At 43.8% G+C, this 17,966-nt stretch overlaps 1 protein-coding gene across 5 annotated transcripts in view; it reads right to left on the bottom strand.

Moving 5' to 3' along the window:
* Positions 1 to 17,966, bottom strand: part of ctbp2l (C-terminal binding protein 2, like) — a 187,979-nt gene that overhangs the window by 17,415 nt on the left and 152,598 nt on the right. For all 5 annotated transcript variants that reach the window (XM_037544299.1, XM_037544302.1, XM_037544298.1 and 2 more), the window contains 2 exons: positions 7,691 to 7,848; positions 2,463 to 2,607 (listed from right to left, as the gene is read on the bottom strand). In XM_037544299.1, coding sequence (XP_037400196.1) covers positions 2,463 to 2,607; positions 7,691 to 7,848 — 303 coding nt within the window. The remainder of the gene's footprint in view (positions 1 to 2,462; positions 2,608 to 7,690; positions 7,849 to 17,966) is intronic.

Here is a 17,966-nt window from a genome sequence, read left to right as displayed (position 1 = left end):
ATTAAAAATCCTGACATTTTATGATCATATGCAGTCATTCCTCTTTTCTGATGGGAAATATGATAAATGTGCTGTAGATGGTTCCACAAAGAGCTTTTAGAGCCTTAAAATCAGCAGCTACCAAACAGACACTGGGCTTGTCAGTAAAGAGAGCTTTATTTTTAATCTGCTGGACTTTCTTCATGGAAATCCTCAATGTGACCGGACACATCCTTGGTGATTTGGTGTGAAATGATCCATTTATGATATTTGCTACATTATTTGAGCTGCAATGCTCTGATCTAAATCTTAGAAGCACTGAAATGGGTCTCAGTGCATTTCAACACACACACACACACACACACACACACACACACACACACACACACACACACACACACACACACACACTCTTCAGCTGATCTTTCAGGCACATGTTAAGGTTTGATGCGATTTCTGATTACTGGTAACACTTTATTTGAAGGCTGCCTTCATAGGGACCCTTAAACTAAACTGACAGGCATTGTGTCATTTATAACATTGTTATGAAGCCATATGTCATTTATAAGATAGAGGCCAGTTGAAAGAGCTCCATATATCACTGTATTTCTACTTGAGCTTTGGGTTTATTTTATTTATAGTGTGAGCTCAATTTTGGTCAGTTAAGTTGAAGTTACTGGTATCGCAGTGGTGCTTCTACTTTTGACCAGTGCTGCAGTGGAGACGCCGGTTTTGAACCTGAAACAGGTAGAAACTCATTGTTCTGTCTTTCTGTTGCTGTAGTTCCTTTTAAAAGGCCATGCTGCTGCTTTACTACTCAGAACAGAAATAGTAAATACAATTCATCTATTATATATCTATAGTCTCTAAAAATCTATTTAAAAAGTCTCGTCCTGACCTCATACAGGGGGGAAAAGTATTCAGTCAGTCACCAGTTGTGCAAGTTCTCCCACTTAAAAATATGAGAAAGGCCTGTAATTGACATCATAGGTAGACCTCAACTATGAGAGACAAAATGAGGAAAAAATATCAGAAAATCACATCGTCTGATTTTTAAAGAATTTATTTGCAAATAATTTGTGATTTTCTCTCTCATCTTTAAGTGGGAGAACTTACACAACTGGTGACTGACTGAATACTTTTCCCCCACTGTATGTAGCCCTACACTTTATACAGTTGCCTGTAAGTGTGTGTGTGTACATATATAAATATATATATAAATATATATGGTAACTTTACAGGAGAAGGAAAAACCTACTTTACTTTTAAAGTAAGTCAATGGAACCAGACATTTTTACTTCAATCATTATCAAATTTACACACAATGTAAACGACAATAGAAATTTTCAAATAATGGAAAAAACTGAAAAACTTGTGAAAATACAAGGTTTTGTTTCGACAGCTGCAGTTTATGGAGCACTTTACTAGGTACCCCTACCTTGTTTCTACACTCTTTGTCGTGGACCCACAGGACCACCACAGAGCAGGTATCATGGAAAAACTCCAGCAGCACTGCTGTGTCTGATCCACTCGTACCAGCACAACATACACTAACACGAGCTCCACCCACTCGCTGCTCAGCCGGCAGTTCATTCTCCGGCTCCTCACACTAAATTCCCAAACTGTCGTCTCCACTGAGCAGCTTTTCAGTCGGCAGCTGTGACAGAAGAACAGCTGAACAACCTGGAATCAGCCAGAAATGAACCCAACACCATTCGCCAGACGTGTCTGATCTTCAGAGTCGGACCAAATCAGACTGAGCAGTAAAACTGACCCAATATCAGGTTCAGCTCAGTTTGGTCAGTTTGTCCAGATCAGTATTAATGTTGTTTTGTTCCAGCCGGTCTGTGAAGCTTCTTACAGCCCGTTTAGTTTGGCGAATGGTGTTGGGTTCATTTCTGGCTGATTCCAGGTTGTTCAGCTGTTCTTCTGTCACAGCTGCCGACTGAAAAGCTGCTCAGTGGCGACGACAGTTTGGGAATTTAGCATCGTCTCGTCTTCAGAGTCGGACCAAATCGGCTGTCGGTCAGATGTGATCTTAACAGTGTCCGTTTTCTGTTTGTGGCAGAGTCAGAAGTAAAAACGTTTAAATGGCTCGAGCGTCTCCTACAGCTGTCAGAGTCGTTGCTTAGCAACGGCGTCTCAGTGGCGTGATAGTGTTTGTGACGTTCTGGTGAAATAACAGCAGTTAGATGCCTCTCAACCAATCAGCTCGCGTGGCCAGAAATGACTGATGCATAAAACATTGTTATAAACGGAACGAAGGCGTGTCCTATTAGATTGTGGCCCCTTATGGCAATACAATATTATTTACTTCATAAACCAGGTTATGTGATCTTGTGAATACTGACCTGTCATAAATACTCAAACACTGCTTTATAAGTGTTACTCAATGTGTTATGAAGTCCCTTCGTAGGCAGTCTTCAAATAAAGTGACACCAAATTGTTAATAAATAACAATGAATTCCTTTTAAAAGTCATACCGAGCTCCCCTGCAGCTTTGATGTCGATGTTGTCGTAGCCGCTGCCGATGCGGATGATGATGCGCAGAGCTTTAAACTTCTCCAGGTCTTCGCGTGTCAGAGTGATGGTGTGGTACATCATTGCACCGACGGCCTCATTCAGCACCTGCAACACGCAGTCCTCACACATTTAGAGCCAAAGCAACAAATTACAATACTTCATTAGAGCTCACTGCCACAAAGAAGCACTACAGGCTTAATAATGAATGAATCCGACATTGTCAATTCCAATTTGAGACGCTTCCATATGTGGTACTGAAATCGGATATGTAACCAATATGAGGCAACACGGCCCAGTCTGAACAGCCAGATCGGAATTCATGCAGCTTTTATGTCAACGCAACTCCACATCCGTCATCATTTCTCAAACATTTAGCCTGATGTTTCTGTACCAAAAAATCCAAAGAGGCTCATTGCAAACGTTCCTTTTACACTGCAGGTTTGGTTGATGAAGCTAAAGAGCCGAGCTTCTCATAAAGAGTTCCTGTACCAACGATCAATATTTCAGATTTTATCATGATTTAACTGTAAAATATTTTCCGAGATACACTGAGAAATATCTGACACACACAGCTGGTCAGTCTGTCTACAGAGTCTTGATCTTCAGAAGGAATGGAATATATAGCTGGGTGTCATCAGCATAGCTATGAAAATCTGACATCTCTTAGAGGTAGCATGTACAAAGAGAAAAGCAAAGGCCCTAAAACTGAACCTTAAGGGACTCCACAAGACATCTCCCCCAAATCTTTTTGATGAATGATTTCCAAGTGAAACCTGGAGCTGCTTATTACCTCAACATGGTTTAAACCAAACCGACAGGCCGGACCCAGCATTCAAGACACTGGATTATTATGGTCAACGGTATCAACAGCTGCACTACGACCTAATAAAACCAGAATAGAAGGATTTTGTGTATCAGCGCTGAACCTGAGATCATTCACAATGTGAAGAACAGGGTAACAGAGTATCAGAGAAACAGATGGACTACAGTCTGTAACTGTAGAACTACAGAGTGCAGCTATACGGTCAGTGGAGCTGATAAAGTGGACAGTGAGTGTAGAAACGAGGAGGTGGTCAGAACGTTACGCCTGACCGGCATATTTGGTGTTAAGGAATGTGTGATTTTCTCACATCACGGCTCAGATGAGTTTCCTTCCAAGTCACACAGGTCAGACTTTTAGAAGACTTTACAGTGTGCGCTGGAGTGTATGGTGGGTAATTAGCAGTGGGCTAATACAGCTGACATCACTTCTGCACGGCCTTTTATAGACTAATGGAACTGAGTGACTCATCGCTCTATATGCTTCTCTCTGCGTCGTCTCTAGTTCACATCCTCACTCTCAAGTGTGCCTATGAAGTTCTGAGTGTTTGAAGGGGTTGAGTCGTTTTCTCTGTCGTAAAAACCGAATTTCTTTGTGATGCTGAGAAAGATAATCAGATTATTGTGAAGGAGTCTTAGAGAACTGAACAGGACAACACAAGCCATAAACTTAAGCAAACTCCATTTAAACTTATATAAGTGGGGATGCACCAAAATTTCACCGTCTGAAAATGTTCAGCTGGAAACAATCAAAAAGGGCCACTTTCAACTGTCCAAACTAAGGGTCAGCAACATGAGGCTCTGGAGCCGCATGAGGTTCTTCTACTGCCCTGTCGTGGCTCCACAGCTGAATCAGATCAGCAGGTAATAATAAAATAATCCTCCTCTACAGTAAAATAAAGCTCTGCTGATCCCAACACAGTTTAACAGTAAATGGTCTTAAACGCTGGAGTTAATGTAGAACTGCTGATTCACCCTTTAACCCTGAAGATCAGCGCAGACGGCTGGTCACCATAGCAACACAGACTACAGCCTCGCCCAGCTAGCAGCTACGAAACGGCAAAGAGAGAGATTTAAGACGGACATCGATAATTTGGAGATGAATGGACTGATTAGTGTTTATAGTCACTCCAGCTGGTTTCCTGATACGTTTAATCTGCGACCAGAAACTGACGAACGCTAAAGTCTCGAGGCTGAAGTCAGATTCGCATTCGCCAGCTTCATGTTCGAATTGTTCCGTTCCACCTTAAATGGTGCCTGAGGCGCCAGAGTATAACTGCCACACCATTTAAGGTGGAATGGGAAATTTGAAGTAGAAACTGGAGAACAGACGTGACTTCATAAAAAGCTGAACGCTGAGACGTTTTAAGAACCTGATCTAATTCTGTGGAGAAGTTTCCTGCTGGAGATGTGAGAAAAGCGGCTGTAGCTGAGCTGAAGCTGAAAGCAGAGCAGAGCCAGTCTGAGTTTGTGTTTATCTTATATTTATGGACTATACTTGGACACCAGCACATCCTGAGATATATTTACAGACAAGGTGGTAAAATGGTCATGAAACGTTGTGGCTCTCAAGGTGGTTTGACAAAATGGCTGTTTTAAACATTTGACTTGCGCCCCGGGAACGTTGGACCTATTGTCAGGAGATTGTGAGTTCCATCCCTGGTGATGCTAAAGCCGTCCGTGGCCTCACTCTCTTGGTGGGCAGGACACTCGACACGCAGAACTCAGAAAGTCCTTGTAAGCTCACCGACACCATCTAATAATGAACGACCAGTTTACTATAATTAAACATAAACAGTGCCCACGATGACCAGCTCCTCTCTGGTACTGGGAATGCTGGATTTTTAGTCTAGATTTATGTTGTGTTTTTATTTTTTGCCAGTTTTGTCAGCAGTGTTGGCTTCGAAGCTTCAGTTCTTCAGTTTTAGTGATTTTTTTTAGAAAAGTCTAGTTTTGTGAAAATTTCAAGATGATTGGACAAACAGAAATGCTCCAAAATTATTAATAAATTAATTGAAAATTAAAAGTTAAGAATGTTTTTCGTCGTCTTGTAAAGTTTCATTTTTGGAGATCTGAGGTTTCGTTCCCGACAGCAGTGGATGTTTCAGCCGACTGACTACAATTAGGGTAAGTGAGAAATTGTGTAGACTTTGCTTTACAGTTATCGTTATGAATGAAGGACATTCATATTGCTGCACACATCAAAACGCTGAACTTCCTCTTTTGGTTATTAATGTTTGTTTTATTTTTCAACAGAGAGATTAAACACATCATAACAATATTCAGGTGCAGTAAATAAATAAATAAATAAATAAACAAACAAATAAATTAATTAATTGATAAAGAAAACTCCAATAAATTATTAAATGAATAAAAATTGAGTTTTCATGTTTGCCTACCATTATAACAGGGTTGAAAGGTAAACCCGTGTGGTGCTGTGTGTGTTACTCAGTGGTCTGGTGAACCCACTACATTACTGTTTCATTAAATCAATGCATCCAGAATAATGTATGTTAAAATTCCAGATGTCTAAAATAAGTCCAGCGTAGAGTTCTCCTTTAGCAGCTGTAGCCAGTCAGCAGCCGGTCTCTCTGTCTCTCTCTCTCTCTCTCTCACACACACTAACAGCAGGCCATGCAGGAGGAGAACAGAGTGAAGGACACAGCACCTCCTCACTTTCACTCCCCGCGGGTTCAGCCCAGCACCACGTGTGTAATGTAAAGGTGTGGGGGGTGAACAGAGTGAAGCTCTGAAAACGGGTTATTTTATATGATCTACACTGAAAATGACTGACCTGAACACCACAAGAGTTAATTGATTCATACTGAAGTCACAACTTCCAACTTTCTGAAACTTTCACATCGCAAGAGCTGCAATTTTAATTCTAGCGTACAAGTTTTAAAACAACCTAATAACCTAATAGCACAGCAACGTGAACTGCCTGTAGAGGAGTTACACCGGTCAGAAGCACCCAAACATCCTCACAACCACAGCTGACCACACTACGTTCAGCGTTTGAGCCTACAGCCAACACTAATCAGCGCGCCGGTGTTCTTGGCTAAAAACAAAAATAATCAGAATTTAAATCCCGGTCATAATACCGGTCTGAGACATCGTTCAGCCTTACGCTGCAATCAAACTTAGTCCTGCAAAAACAGATATTAGCATTTACAGAACACTATAAAGGTGAATATGAGCATCAGACACCCCGTATCTTTCCCATCTCTCTCCATCTCACCCTCACACCACGTCTCCGACCAACAGCCTCTTTATAAAGCGGCCGGTTTTCATAACGAACGGCTTAATAACACAGAGACGAGGGCAGGGTCCTGATCGCAAGGAGAGAATGTGACAGCAGCGGGGCAGTTAGCGGTCAGCATCTCCACGGCCTCCATTCAGTCTCAATGACCCCTGTGCCTGTCTGCATAATGAGCAATAAAGAAGCGCTGCTGAAGCCACACGCTGGATAATTACCCTGCCGGGCGTCTGGCCAGGCAGCCCTCCATTAGAGAAGAAGTACAGGACCAGACGCTCTTCATATTAAAATCACTTTATGCTAGAAATGAGAAAGAACGAGCAGAGCAGGTGAGTGAGTGAGTGAGGGGGGGGGGGGTGCTTTATACCCCTGTAGCCCATGCTGGGCATTGGGCATGGTGACCTCAGGCTCATGTTCAGCTGCTCCAGATTGTGTCATATGGAGATTCTATAACTGAACACCTGCATCAGTGATTGATGCACATTGAAGGTGCTAAACCCGCTCATTAAAAGGGCTGTCCAAATACTTTATATAGTGCTATACTCAGTTTCAATGATTATTAACAGGGAATTTGACCAACTTCTCAACATTTCTGTGTAATTAACCGGGTTAAGATGTAAACAGAGCGTTTCGGTGTGAAATACTCCACTTTGAGAAACTTACTGAGTCAGAACTGCTCACAGTGGTGGTGATGGGAACCACACGTCTCCCTCTAAAAGCTCCTCATGTATGGATAAACATACAGACGTATGGATAAACATACTGATGTATGGATAAACATACAGACGTATGGACAAACATACAGACGTATGGACAAACATACAGACGTATGGATAAATATACAGACGTATGGATAAACATACAGACGTATGGATAAACCTGCAGACGTATGGATAAACATACAGATGTATGGATAAACATACAGACGTATGGATAAACCTGCAGACGTATGGATAAACATACAGATGTATGGATAAACATACAGACGTATGGATAAACCTGCAGACGTATGGATAAACATACAGACGTATGGATAAACCTGCAGACGTATGGATAAAAAGGTTAAATTTCATTACTGTCCTCCCACTAAAGTTTATCTTCGGGGTTGTGTACCTTTTCGTGTATCTCTTGTGTGGACTGAGCGTCGCAGAATGCCACGGTTGCCAGGTCCTTGAGAATGGGCATCTCCACTGTACAGTCACGGCCGTCCAACAGCGCCACCAGGGGGCGAGGGTGCAACGAGGGTCCGTTCATGATCTGAGGCCTGATACCTGCAGAGAGACAGAGATTAAGACCAAAATCCCACCAGAAGCACCTACTGCAGTACTAGCTGAGTGGGGCTACAGCAGAGATACTAACTCAGCACCATCAGTTACAGAGCTTTCCTAGTTCAGCTCAACTGATTTGGCACCAAATGCCACACACAAATTTCTCCTTTTCACCCCTACCCCTTGTTTTGGAGTGCTGCCCCTTGTTACTGAGCTACAGGGCAGTGGTTGAGATCTTCCTCTGAAATGAGACCCTCTAATAAAAGAGCATCACTTCATTAACAGCTACTAGCGCCGCTCTGTAGGCGACCCTGCCCGTCTGCAGGGACAGCAGAGGAGGGGAAAGTTCAGCTCCTCACTGCTGGGCTTTAGTTACATTTAGGGATCAGACGCCTTCAAAGAGGGGGGCAGTTATTTATTATCACCTCCCCTAATTCTTCAGTGATGTGAAGCTGAAGTCAGAGATTCTCCAGGTTCTTGTTCTGGGCTATAATGTCCCAACAGTGAGACACAAGAAGCCAGGAAGGATTTTAATTAGATTAAGATTAAGTGACCCTTATTAGGGGGCAGTAAGCATCCCTATCCACAGTATCCTGGGGTGAAGTTGGGGGGGTTCAGGGGATCGAACTGATTATGGGCTGGTTCCCTGACCTCCAGCCCACGACGGCCCCCAGAAAACAAGGGAGAGGGATAAATAAGAAATGTGACTGGGCTTAACTAGGATCAATAAATGGTACGTACCCATGCACATTTCGATAAACCAATAACCATAACACTGATTCAGCTCTAAATTATGAGACATTCATTTACTGAGATCCTCAATCCACCCCCCCCACTCTGATAAAAGACCCCAGATTGCTACCAGCGTACTGAACAGGACAATCTCTGCCCACTCTAACAGCCTCATTAGCTGCAGATCGAGGCTGTACCTCTCGAGGAGGGGATTGATCTCAGGGCTGCAACAACTAATCAACATTATCGATAATGTCAATAATAAAAAAAATGTAGGAAACAAATCGTGTTCCCAATTAGCTGCTTGATGACATTTGAATGTTTCATTGACATTACATGACTAAAGGAGGGAAATACAGAGAGCACAGCATCGCACACGACGAAAAAACATCTCTCATTTTTAATGTCATCTAAAGAGACCAGCAGGCGTGAGCTCGAGAGAGACACGCACATTGCACCCACGGCAGAAACTCAGCATGGAGAGACTAACATCTTACTAAAACCGCAGTGACCAACATCATCACCGTCTGTCTGGGCATCACTGTCCAGGTCAATACTAGAGATCAAGACAAGCCCAAGTACAAACACACAATCTGGACCAGGGCCGAGTACAAATGCTGTCAGGACCAAGAAAAGTCAGAGTACGAATACTATTTAAACCAAGACAAGTCCTGGGAAACAAGCGGCGATCTGCGGGGTCCAAGCATCTTTTGCAAGTTCACCCAACATTGCTATTTTTTGGCCATGACCCTCCTCGGGTACATGAACCTTAATCGGCATTGAAAATTAAAATGCAGACTTTATAATAAAATGCTGCAGTAAATGGACCTTATCCTTCATTTCGTTGCTGTACAGCGAAAAACAAGTATCTCCAAAATAGTAATTTTACAGGAGAGGGCAAAAACGTTCTTTACTTTCAATGCAAGTTAATGGAAAGAGTTTTTATTCCAAGCAATTCTGGAGCATTTCTGTTGGTCCAATCATCTTGCAATTTGCACAGAATGTCAAGGAGCTGCTGCTGAGCTCAAATCATGCAGTAAAAAGAGCAAAAATGGAGATACATGTTTTTCACTGGACAGCGACAATATGTTCATAGTCTGACTGACTTTACACCAAAATGTGTGTTATTTTTATATCTACTCACTGGAAACTGTCGTTTTCATTTTACAGTATGCTGAGTTTGACCCATCAGGCAATCAGACAGGGTACAAATGAGCTGACTTGGTAATCTTGGCTGCCAATTATTGTGAAATGTTGCTGTTGCTGGACTTCATATTTGATAAGTTCATAATATGAAAGCCATTAAATGAAAGGTTGCTGTTTTGTGGTCCACTTATTGGTAATACTCATAGTATTAGGTGTTCAAACAGGACAGGGTGCACCTGATTTGGCTCCAGCAGTGAACGTTTTTTCCATACTGCAGTGGAACGACTTCTTTTGTGTGTGTGTAGTACGACAGACACTGAAGCTACACCTGTTGTGTTTTTTGGAACACATGGTTGAAATTATTGTCTTATAATGTTGATGAATTTGAATAAATGTGCAACATGTAGAATTATTGTTCTAGCGCCTGCTGAAGAGGACAAACACCACCAGGACAAGTCAAACTTTGGCGTAAAAAAACAAATAAATAATAAACAGCCACCACCTGATTTGGATGTAAAGAATCGTGACCGGAAGGTCGCCGGTTCGATCCCCAGAGCCGACAGCACATGACTGAGGTGAGCAAGACACCTAACCCCCAACTTCATGAATGGGTTAAATGTGGAGGTGAAAGTTCCCCGACTAATAAGGGTCACTTCATCTTAATCTTAGTCATCCATACACAACCGCACGCTGACAGACGGAGAGAAAGCTGAAGTAGCTGAATCCGTTAGAAACTACACACACACACACACACACACACACACACACACACACACACACACACATTTAATAAGTTCTGTTTTATTATTACTTATACTTTTATATTATTAATTGATGACTAACACTTTCTCCTCTTAATTCTTCATCATCATATATTAATCCTGGTTTGTATTTAGTTTTATTGTTATTTATCTTTTTATTAGCTTTTAATATACAAGTCATTTTTGTTGTGCTTTGACAACACAATTGTACATTTGCCATGTCAATACAGCAAATTTCACTGAGAGTGAAAAGTAAGGAATGGAGAGAACGACAGTGGAGGAACGCAGGAACTCAGCAGCAGGGCCAAAGAGAAAGCCTGCTGCTGTTGTCATAGCGATAGCTCAACCAGCTTATCAGCACGGCCGTGATACACTGACATGTGTGACCAGAGAGAGAGAGAACAGAGAGAGGGAGAGAGAGAGAGAGGGGGAGCGAGAGAGAGAGAGAGAGAGAGAGAGAGGGGGAGCGAGAGAGAGAGAGGGAGAGAGAGAGAGAGAGAGAGAGAGAACAGAGAGAACAGAGAGAGAGAGAGAGAGAGAGAACAGAGAGAACAGAGAGAGAGAGAGAGAGAGAGAACAGAGAGAGGGAGAGAGAGAGAGAGAGAGAGAGAGAGAGAGAGAGGGAGAGAGAGAGAGAGAGAGAGACAGAGAGAGACAGACAGAGAGAGAGAGAGAGAGGGAGAGAGACAGAGAGAGAGAGAGAGAGAGAGAGAGAGAGGGAGAGAGACAGAGAGAGAGAGAGAGAGAGAGAGAGAGAGAGAGAGAGGGGAGAGAGACAGAGAGAGAGAGAGAGAGAGAGAGAGAGAGAGAGAGAGAGAGAGAGAGGGAGAGAGACAGAGAGAGAGAGAGAGAGAGAGAGAGAGAGAGAGGGAGAGAGACAGAGAGAGAGAGACAGACAGAGAGAGAGAGAGAGAGGGAGAGAGACAGAGAGAGAGAGAGAGAGAGAGAGAGAGAGAGAGAGAGAGAGAGAGAGAGAGAGAGAGAGAGAGAGAGAGGGAGAGAGACAGAGAGAGAGAGAGAGAGAGAGAGAGAGAGAGAGAGAGAGAGAGAGAGAGAGAGAGAGAGAGGGAGAGAGACAGAGAGAGAGAGAGAGAGACAGAGAGAGAGAGAGAGGGAGAGAGACAGAGAGAGAGAGAGAGAGAGAGAGAGAGAGGGAGAGAGAGAGAGAGAGAGAGACAGAGAGAGACAGACAGAGAGAGAGAGAGAGAGGGAGAGAGACAGAGAGAGAGAGAGAGAGAGAGAGAGAGAGAGAGAGAGAGAGAGAGAGAGAGGGAGAGAGACAGAGAGAGAGAGAGAGAGAGAGAGAGAGAGAGAGAGAGAGAGAGAGAGGGAGAGAGACAGAGAGAGAGAGAGAGAGAGAGAGAGAGAGAGAGAGAGAGAGAGAGAGAGAGAGAGAGAGAGAGAGTTTGTGCTCTGTCACAAACGACTTACCTAGTTCTACTTATTAGTGTTTTACTCAGATTTATTTATTTATATTACTTTTCTCTCCAGATCCATTAGTCATTACTATGAACTCACTGGAGATCATTAGAGAATCAGTGACTATCCCATCATATGGTCAGGTTATAGATCAGACACCTCTTCGTGAAACACCTGTAATTGACAGTGGCTTCATTCTCAGTCAGTTGTTGGAATACTGAAGGTTCATTCTCATCAACATTTGGTTCAAAACTGACGAATCCTGATTATGTAAATAATGTATATAATAGAGATTTAATCATCTTACAAGACACATGGAATAACCACATCAATTCTCTCTGCCCAAACCACTACGCAGGACTCCAGGCACCTCCATCAGAACACGCTCACATCAGAACAGGTGGCCAGTGAGAGTATATACCTCCAAATTCTCCTTATGACTTAGAAGACACCTTTGAAAATCAAAACTACAGACAGTAAGAACCAAAAAAACTAACTAGGAGAGATGGTTTGACTCAAAAGGTTTAATATCAAAGAAAACCTTACAAAAACCGTCCAATAGAAATCAAACTGGCCAACAAGCTAGACTAGAATACCTCCAAGCACTGCAACAATATAAAAAATTAATTAGTACCAAAAAAGCAATATATGAAGAATGAATTCAGTAAAATGGAAAAGGCCACTAATGAAAATTCCTTTTGGAATATTTGGAACAAATACAATACAGCCCATTCCAGTATTACCCCAATTAAAAACGGCAAAAAGAGCTTCATAAAAACCCAGAATGTCATCATTTAAACTCAAACCAGGCCACAATCTCAGAAAAATGACCAATTTAGAATCAGCAGTAAAAAATAACCACTGCCCTCTAGACTGTCCCATCACCACAGAGGAGCGACGAGAAACACTCACAGCTCTTAAAAGCGGGAAAGTGTGTGGAGTCGACAACATTAAGAATGAAATGTTAAAACACAGCAGTCCCAAAATACAATCAGCCATCCTGAGACTGCACAATCAAGGGCTCAAAGGTGGAATTCTCCCTGAGATCTGGAATCGAGGCCTCATTACCCCAAGATATAAAAACAGTGAGAAATTCGACCCACAGAACTGCAGAGGTTTGTGTGAGAACAGCAATACAGGCCAAGTCTTCTGTAGTTTACTAAACAAGAGATCATTAGCATATTTAATGGAACATAACACACTATCAAAAGGCCAAATCGGCTTCTTACCAAAACACAGGACAACAGATCATATCTACACCTTCCATACACTCATTCAAAAACACGTCCATCAACAAAACAAAGGGAAAATATTTGCCTGTTTCGTCGACCTTAAAAAGGCTTTTGATTCTGTTTGGCACATTGGACTTCAATCCAAATATAATGATAACAAATGTGCAATTAAATTAGGGAACAAAAGAACAGAATCAACCACCTGGCCACAACCCTGGAACGGTCACCGAATTTAGGACTAGAGCTGAATAAGAAAGAAAGAAATTTCCTTTTATACACAGACGATCTGGACTTGCTAGCTCCTACAGCACAAGGCTTACAAAAACACATCAACTTATTACAAGAATATTGTCAAAATTGGGCACTAGACATCAATAAAACCAAAATTATGATTTTTCAATAAAAAAGTCAGATCACACAAATCAGGTGGCACGGTGGCGTGGTGGGTAGCGCTGTCGCCTCACAGCGAGGAGGGCCTGGGTTCGATTCCCCGGCCGGGTGACCGGGGTCCTCTCTGTGTGGAGTCTGCATGTTCTCCCCGTGTCTGCGTGGGTTTCCTCCGGGTTCTCCGGTTTCCTCCCACAGTCCAAAGACATGCGGCCAGGGCAATTGTATATGTTACACTGCCCCTGGATGTGAGTGTGTGAGTGACTGTCTGTGTCTGTCTGTCTGTCTGCCCTGTGATGGACTGGCGACCTGTCCAGGGTGTATCCTGCCTTCCGCCCGAAGACTGCTGGGATAGGCTCCAGCACCCCCCCGCGACCCTGACAGAGAAGCGGCTTAGAAAATGGATGGATGGATGGATGGATGGATGGATCACACAAATCAAAATCCTGAGACTTCATTACAGCACACCACGGAATATAATTACTCAGGACTGTTAATCAATGCATCTGGGAACTTCAGCAAGACAACGAATGCACTCCTGTATGGCAGCGAAGTATGGGGACCAATCGTTTATCATAAAGACACATTATGGGACTTGACGCTCACAGAAAAGTTTCATTTAGAATTTTGTAAATATTTTAGAAGTACTTCGCAATGCAGCCAAATCTGGCGTCCAGAGCAGAGCTGGGCGAGTTTCCTCTCTACCTCCCTGTGAAAAAACAAGCTTTAAACTTCCACCATCACTTCACAGGCACACCCAGAGTCCAACCACCACACAGCGTATCTCAGCAACCGCACACACCCAGAGACAGACCCCCTCAGACCCCTCACAGATAAACATCACCTTCAAACCACAGCCCAGTCCATCCTCTCACCACACACCACAGCCCAGTCCACCCTCTCACCATCACACACCACAGCCCAGTCCACCCTCTCACCATCACACAGCCCAGTCCACCCTCTCACCATCACACAGCCCAGTCCACCCTCTCACCATCACACACCACAGCCCAGTCCACCCTCTCACCAACACACACCACAGCCCAGTCCACCCTCTCACCATCACACACCACAGCCCAGTCCACCCTCTCACCAACACACACCACAGCCCAGTCCACCCTCTCACCATCACACACCACAGCGCAGTCCACCCTCTCACCATCACACAGCCCAGTCCACCCTCTCACCAACACACACCACAGCCCAGTCCACCCTCTCACCATCACACACCACAGCCCAGTCCACCCTCTCACCATCACACACCACAGCCCAGTCCACCCTCTCACCATCACACACCACAGCCCAGTCCACCCTCTCACCATCACACACCAGAGCCCAGTCCACCCTCTCACCATCACACACCACAGCCCAGTCCACCCTCTCACCATCACACAGCCCAGTCCACCCTCTCACCAACACACACCACAGCCCAGTCCACCCTCTCACCAACACACACCAGAGCCCAGTCCACCCTCTCACCATCACACACCACAGCCCAGTCCACCCTCTCACCATCACACACCACAGCCCAGTCCACCCTTTCACCATCACACACCACAGCCCAGTCCACCCTCTCACCAACACACACCACAGCCCAGTCCACCCTCTCACCATCACACAGCCCAGTCCACCTTCTCACCAACACACACCACAGCCCAGTCCATCCTCTCACCAACACACACCACAGCCCAGTCCACCCTCTCACCAACACACACCACAGCCCAGTCCACCCTCTCACCAACACACACCACAGCCCAGACCACCCTCTCACCATCACACACCACAGCCCAGTCCACCCTCTCACCAACACACACCACAGCCCAGTCCACCCTCTCACTATCACACACCACAGCCCAGTCCACCCTCTCACCATCACACACCACAGCCCAGTTCACCCTCTCACCATCACACACCACAGCCCAGTCCACCCTCTCACCAACACACAGCCCAGTCCACCCTCTCACCAACACACACCACAGCCCAGTCCACCCTCTCTCCATCACACACCACAGCCCAGTCCACCCTCTCACCAACACACACCACAGCCCAGTCCACCCTCTCACCAACACACACCACAGCCCAGTCCACCCTCGCACCAACACACACCACAGCCCAGTTCACCCTCTCAACATCACACACCACAGCCCAGTCCACCCTCTCACCATCACACACCACAGGGAGGGAGAGAGAGAGAGAGAGGGAGGGAGGGAGAGAGAGAGAGAGAGAGGGAGGGAGGGAGGGAGGGAGGGAGAGAGAGAGAGAGAGAGAGAGAGAGGGAGGGAGGGAGAGAGAGAGAGAGAGGGAGGGAGGGAGAGAGAGAGAGAGAGAGAGAGAGGGAGGGAGGGAGAGAGAGAGAGAGAGAGAGAGAGAGAGAGAGAGAGAGAGAGAGAGAGAAAGAGAGGGAGGGAGTGTGTGAGAGAGAGAGATAGAGAGAAAGAGAGAGAATCAGAAAGAGAGAGAGTGAGGGAGAGAGAGAGGGAGAGAGGGAGAGGGAGAGGGCTGGGCTACTCTGAGCTGAGAAGTAAACTTTGCTAGTTCATCTTAAAGAATTTTGAGTTTAAGACTTTCTTTCAACAGCTGTGACAGGTTGCCTAGCAACTACAAGCCAGGCAACTTGTACCAGCACAACACACACTAACACACCACCACCACGTCAGTGTTACTGCAGTGCTGAGAATGACCCACCACCCAAACAGTACCTGCTCTGTGAGGGTCCATGGGGGTCCTGACCACTGAAGAACAGGGTAACAGAGTATCAGAGAAACAGATGGACTACAGTCTGTAACTGTAGAACTACAAGGTAAAGCACCTGGTTATGAAATGGAAATTAATAGAAAAAGGTTTCTTTTCCACAAAGTGATTTTTAGAGCATTGCTGTTGATCCATTTAACACGATACAAAGGGTAATGAGACTTTTCAAATTATGCAAAAAAATATGAAAATTGAGAAATATGAGAGACTGACAGATGACAGCCACCACTCGTGATACATACTCCCCGGAATTAAGTTTTTCCCATAAACTTGTACTGATTTTTCCACATTTTTAAGGTTTTTGTAAGATTTTTTTTGAAAGCTATGCTTTAAATTATGCATCAGAATTTAATAAAACTATATATTTTTGTTTTCTGTAAAGCAGACCTGATTTTTCGTAATATAACACACTTCTTTTGAAAAGTCTAACTTTCATTTTATTTGGATCATTACAATAATCCTAAAATTCGCTAGCATCATTAAATAAATTAATATTACCATTAAAATAATTCATATTAAAACAGCTCATTACACAAACTGAGGCTACATCATTTAAAGAGACCACGCCTTCCCTGCTGTTCTTCTGTACTGTTGCTGAGTTGGACAAGCTTTTGTTGGTCTAAATGAAGAGCAGGCCTTATTTAAGTTACCACGGCGACAGTCATCATCATTTCTAGTCCAGCTCAGTGGCGTAAAACCTTTAAAACCTCATATCTCTAAATAAACTTTAATCTGTAAACCACCTCCACTCAGCTGCAACTGACTTGGTTGATTTTGATTATTTTTTTAATATTTTAGTTTGTTATATGATTTATTTTAGCTATTGTCTTAGTTGATTTACAATTTTTTGTCACTTATTATACTTATTTTTATTATTTTATCATTTTATCATTACTATTAATGTTTTCTGTGCTGAGCAGTTTTATTTACTTATTTTTATTACTAATATTTACTGATTTGTTGTGTAATTGGTCCTCCTGATTGGTCTCATTTATCTCAACGTTTCCTATTTTTATGTACCGTTCTTATTAAAACGTAATTCCAAGCTCATCTTTTTTTTGCTATACTTTTACCATCACAAACATATATTTACTCTCTTCAGTCTTTCTCCACATTATTATTCTACTGCAGCCAGTTTGGCCCCGTTTGTGTCCACCCAGGGCAGCAGGGCTGTGGACGGCTGGGTTTAATCACTGGGAAACAAACTCTGGCAGATTTCCCCGAATTATAGCTCAACAAATGATTTCCTGCTGCTGGTTCTGGGGTCTGTGGTTCCCGGTCAGGACTGAATGAAATCAGCGCAGCTGCTCGGAGCTCCTCCAGGTTTAAACGATGAAGACGTCTTTATGAACAAAGCTGATGTAAACAGTTTAAATGACGTGGGTTTTTAATTTAAACATACACTTCAGTACTGATCCACAGGCCAAGCAAAGTCGGACTTACTTATAAAGCCAATTTAAAATCAACAAACGCCCGTCAAGGCAGAGCTGCATCACCACCAACTGGACAGGGTGTCAGATATACACAACCTAATAACACACACACACACACACACACACACACACAAACAGGGGCAATTTACCATGTCCAGTTGGCCTGACTGCGTGTCTTTGGACTGTAGTGTGTTGTAGTGTACTGTAGTGTATTGTAGTGTATTGCAGTGTAGTGTACTGTATTGTGTTGTAGTGTGTTG

The sequence above is a fragment of the Pygocentrus nattereri genome, chromosome 13 (genome assembly GCF_015220715.1).
Source record: "Pygocentrus nattereri isolate fPygNat1 chromosome 13, fPygNat1.pri, whole genome shotgun sequence".
Lineage (NCBI taxonomy): Eukaryota > Metazoa > Chordata > Actinopteri > Characiformes > Serrasalmidae > Pygocentrus > Pygocentrus nattereri.
This window is presented reverse-complemented; position numbering and strand designations above follow the sequence as displayed.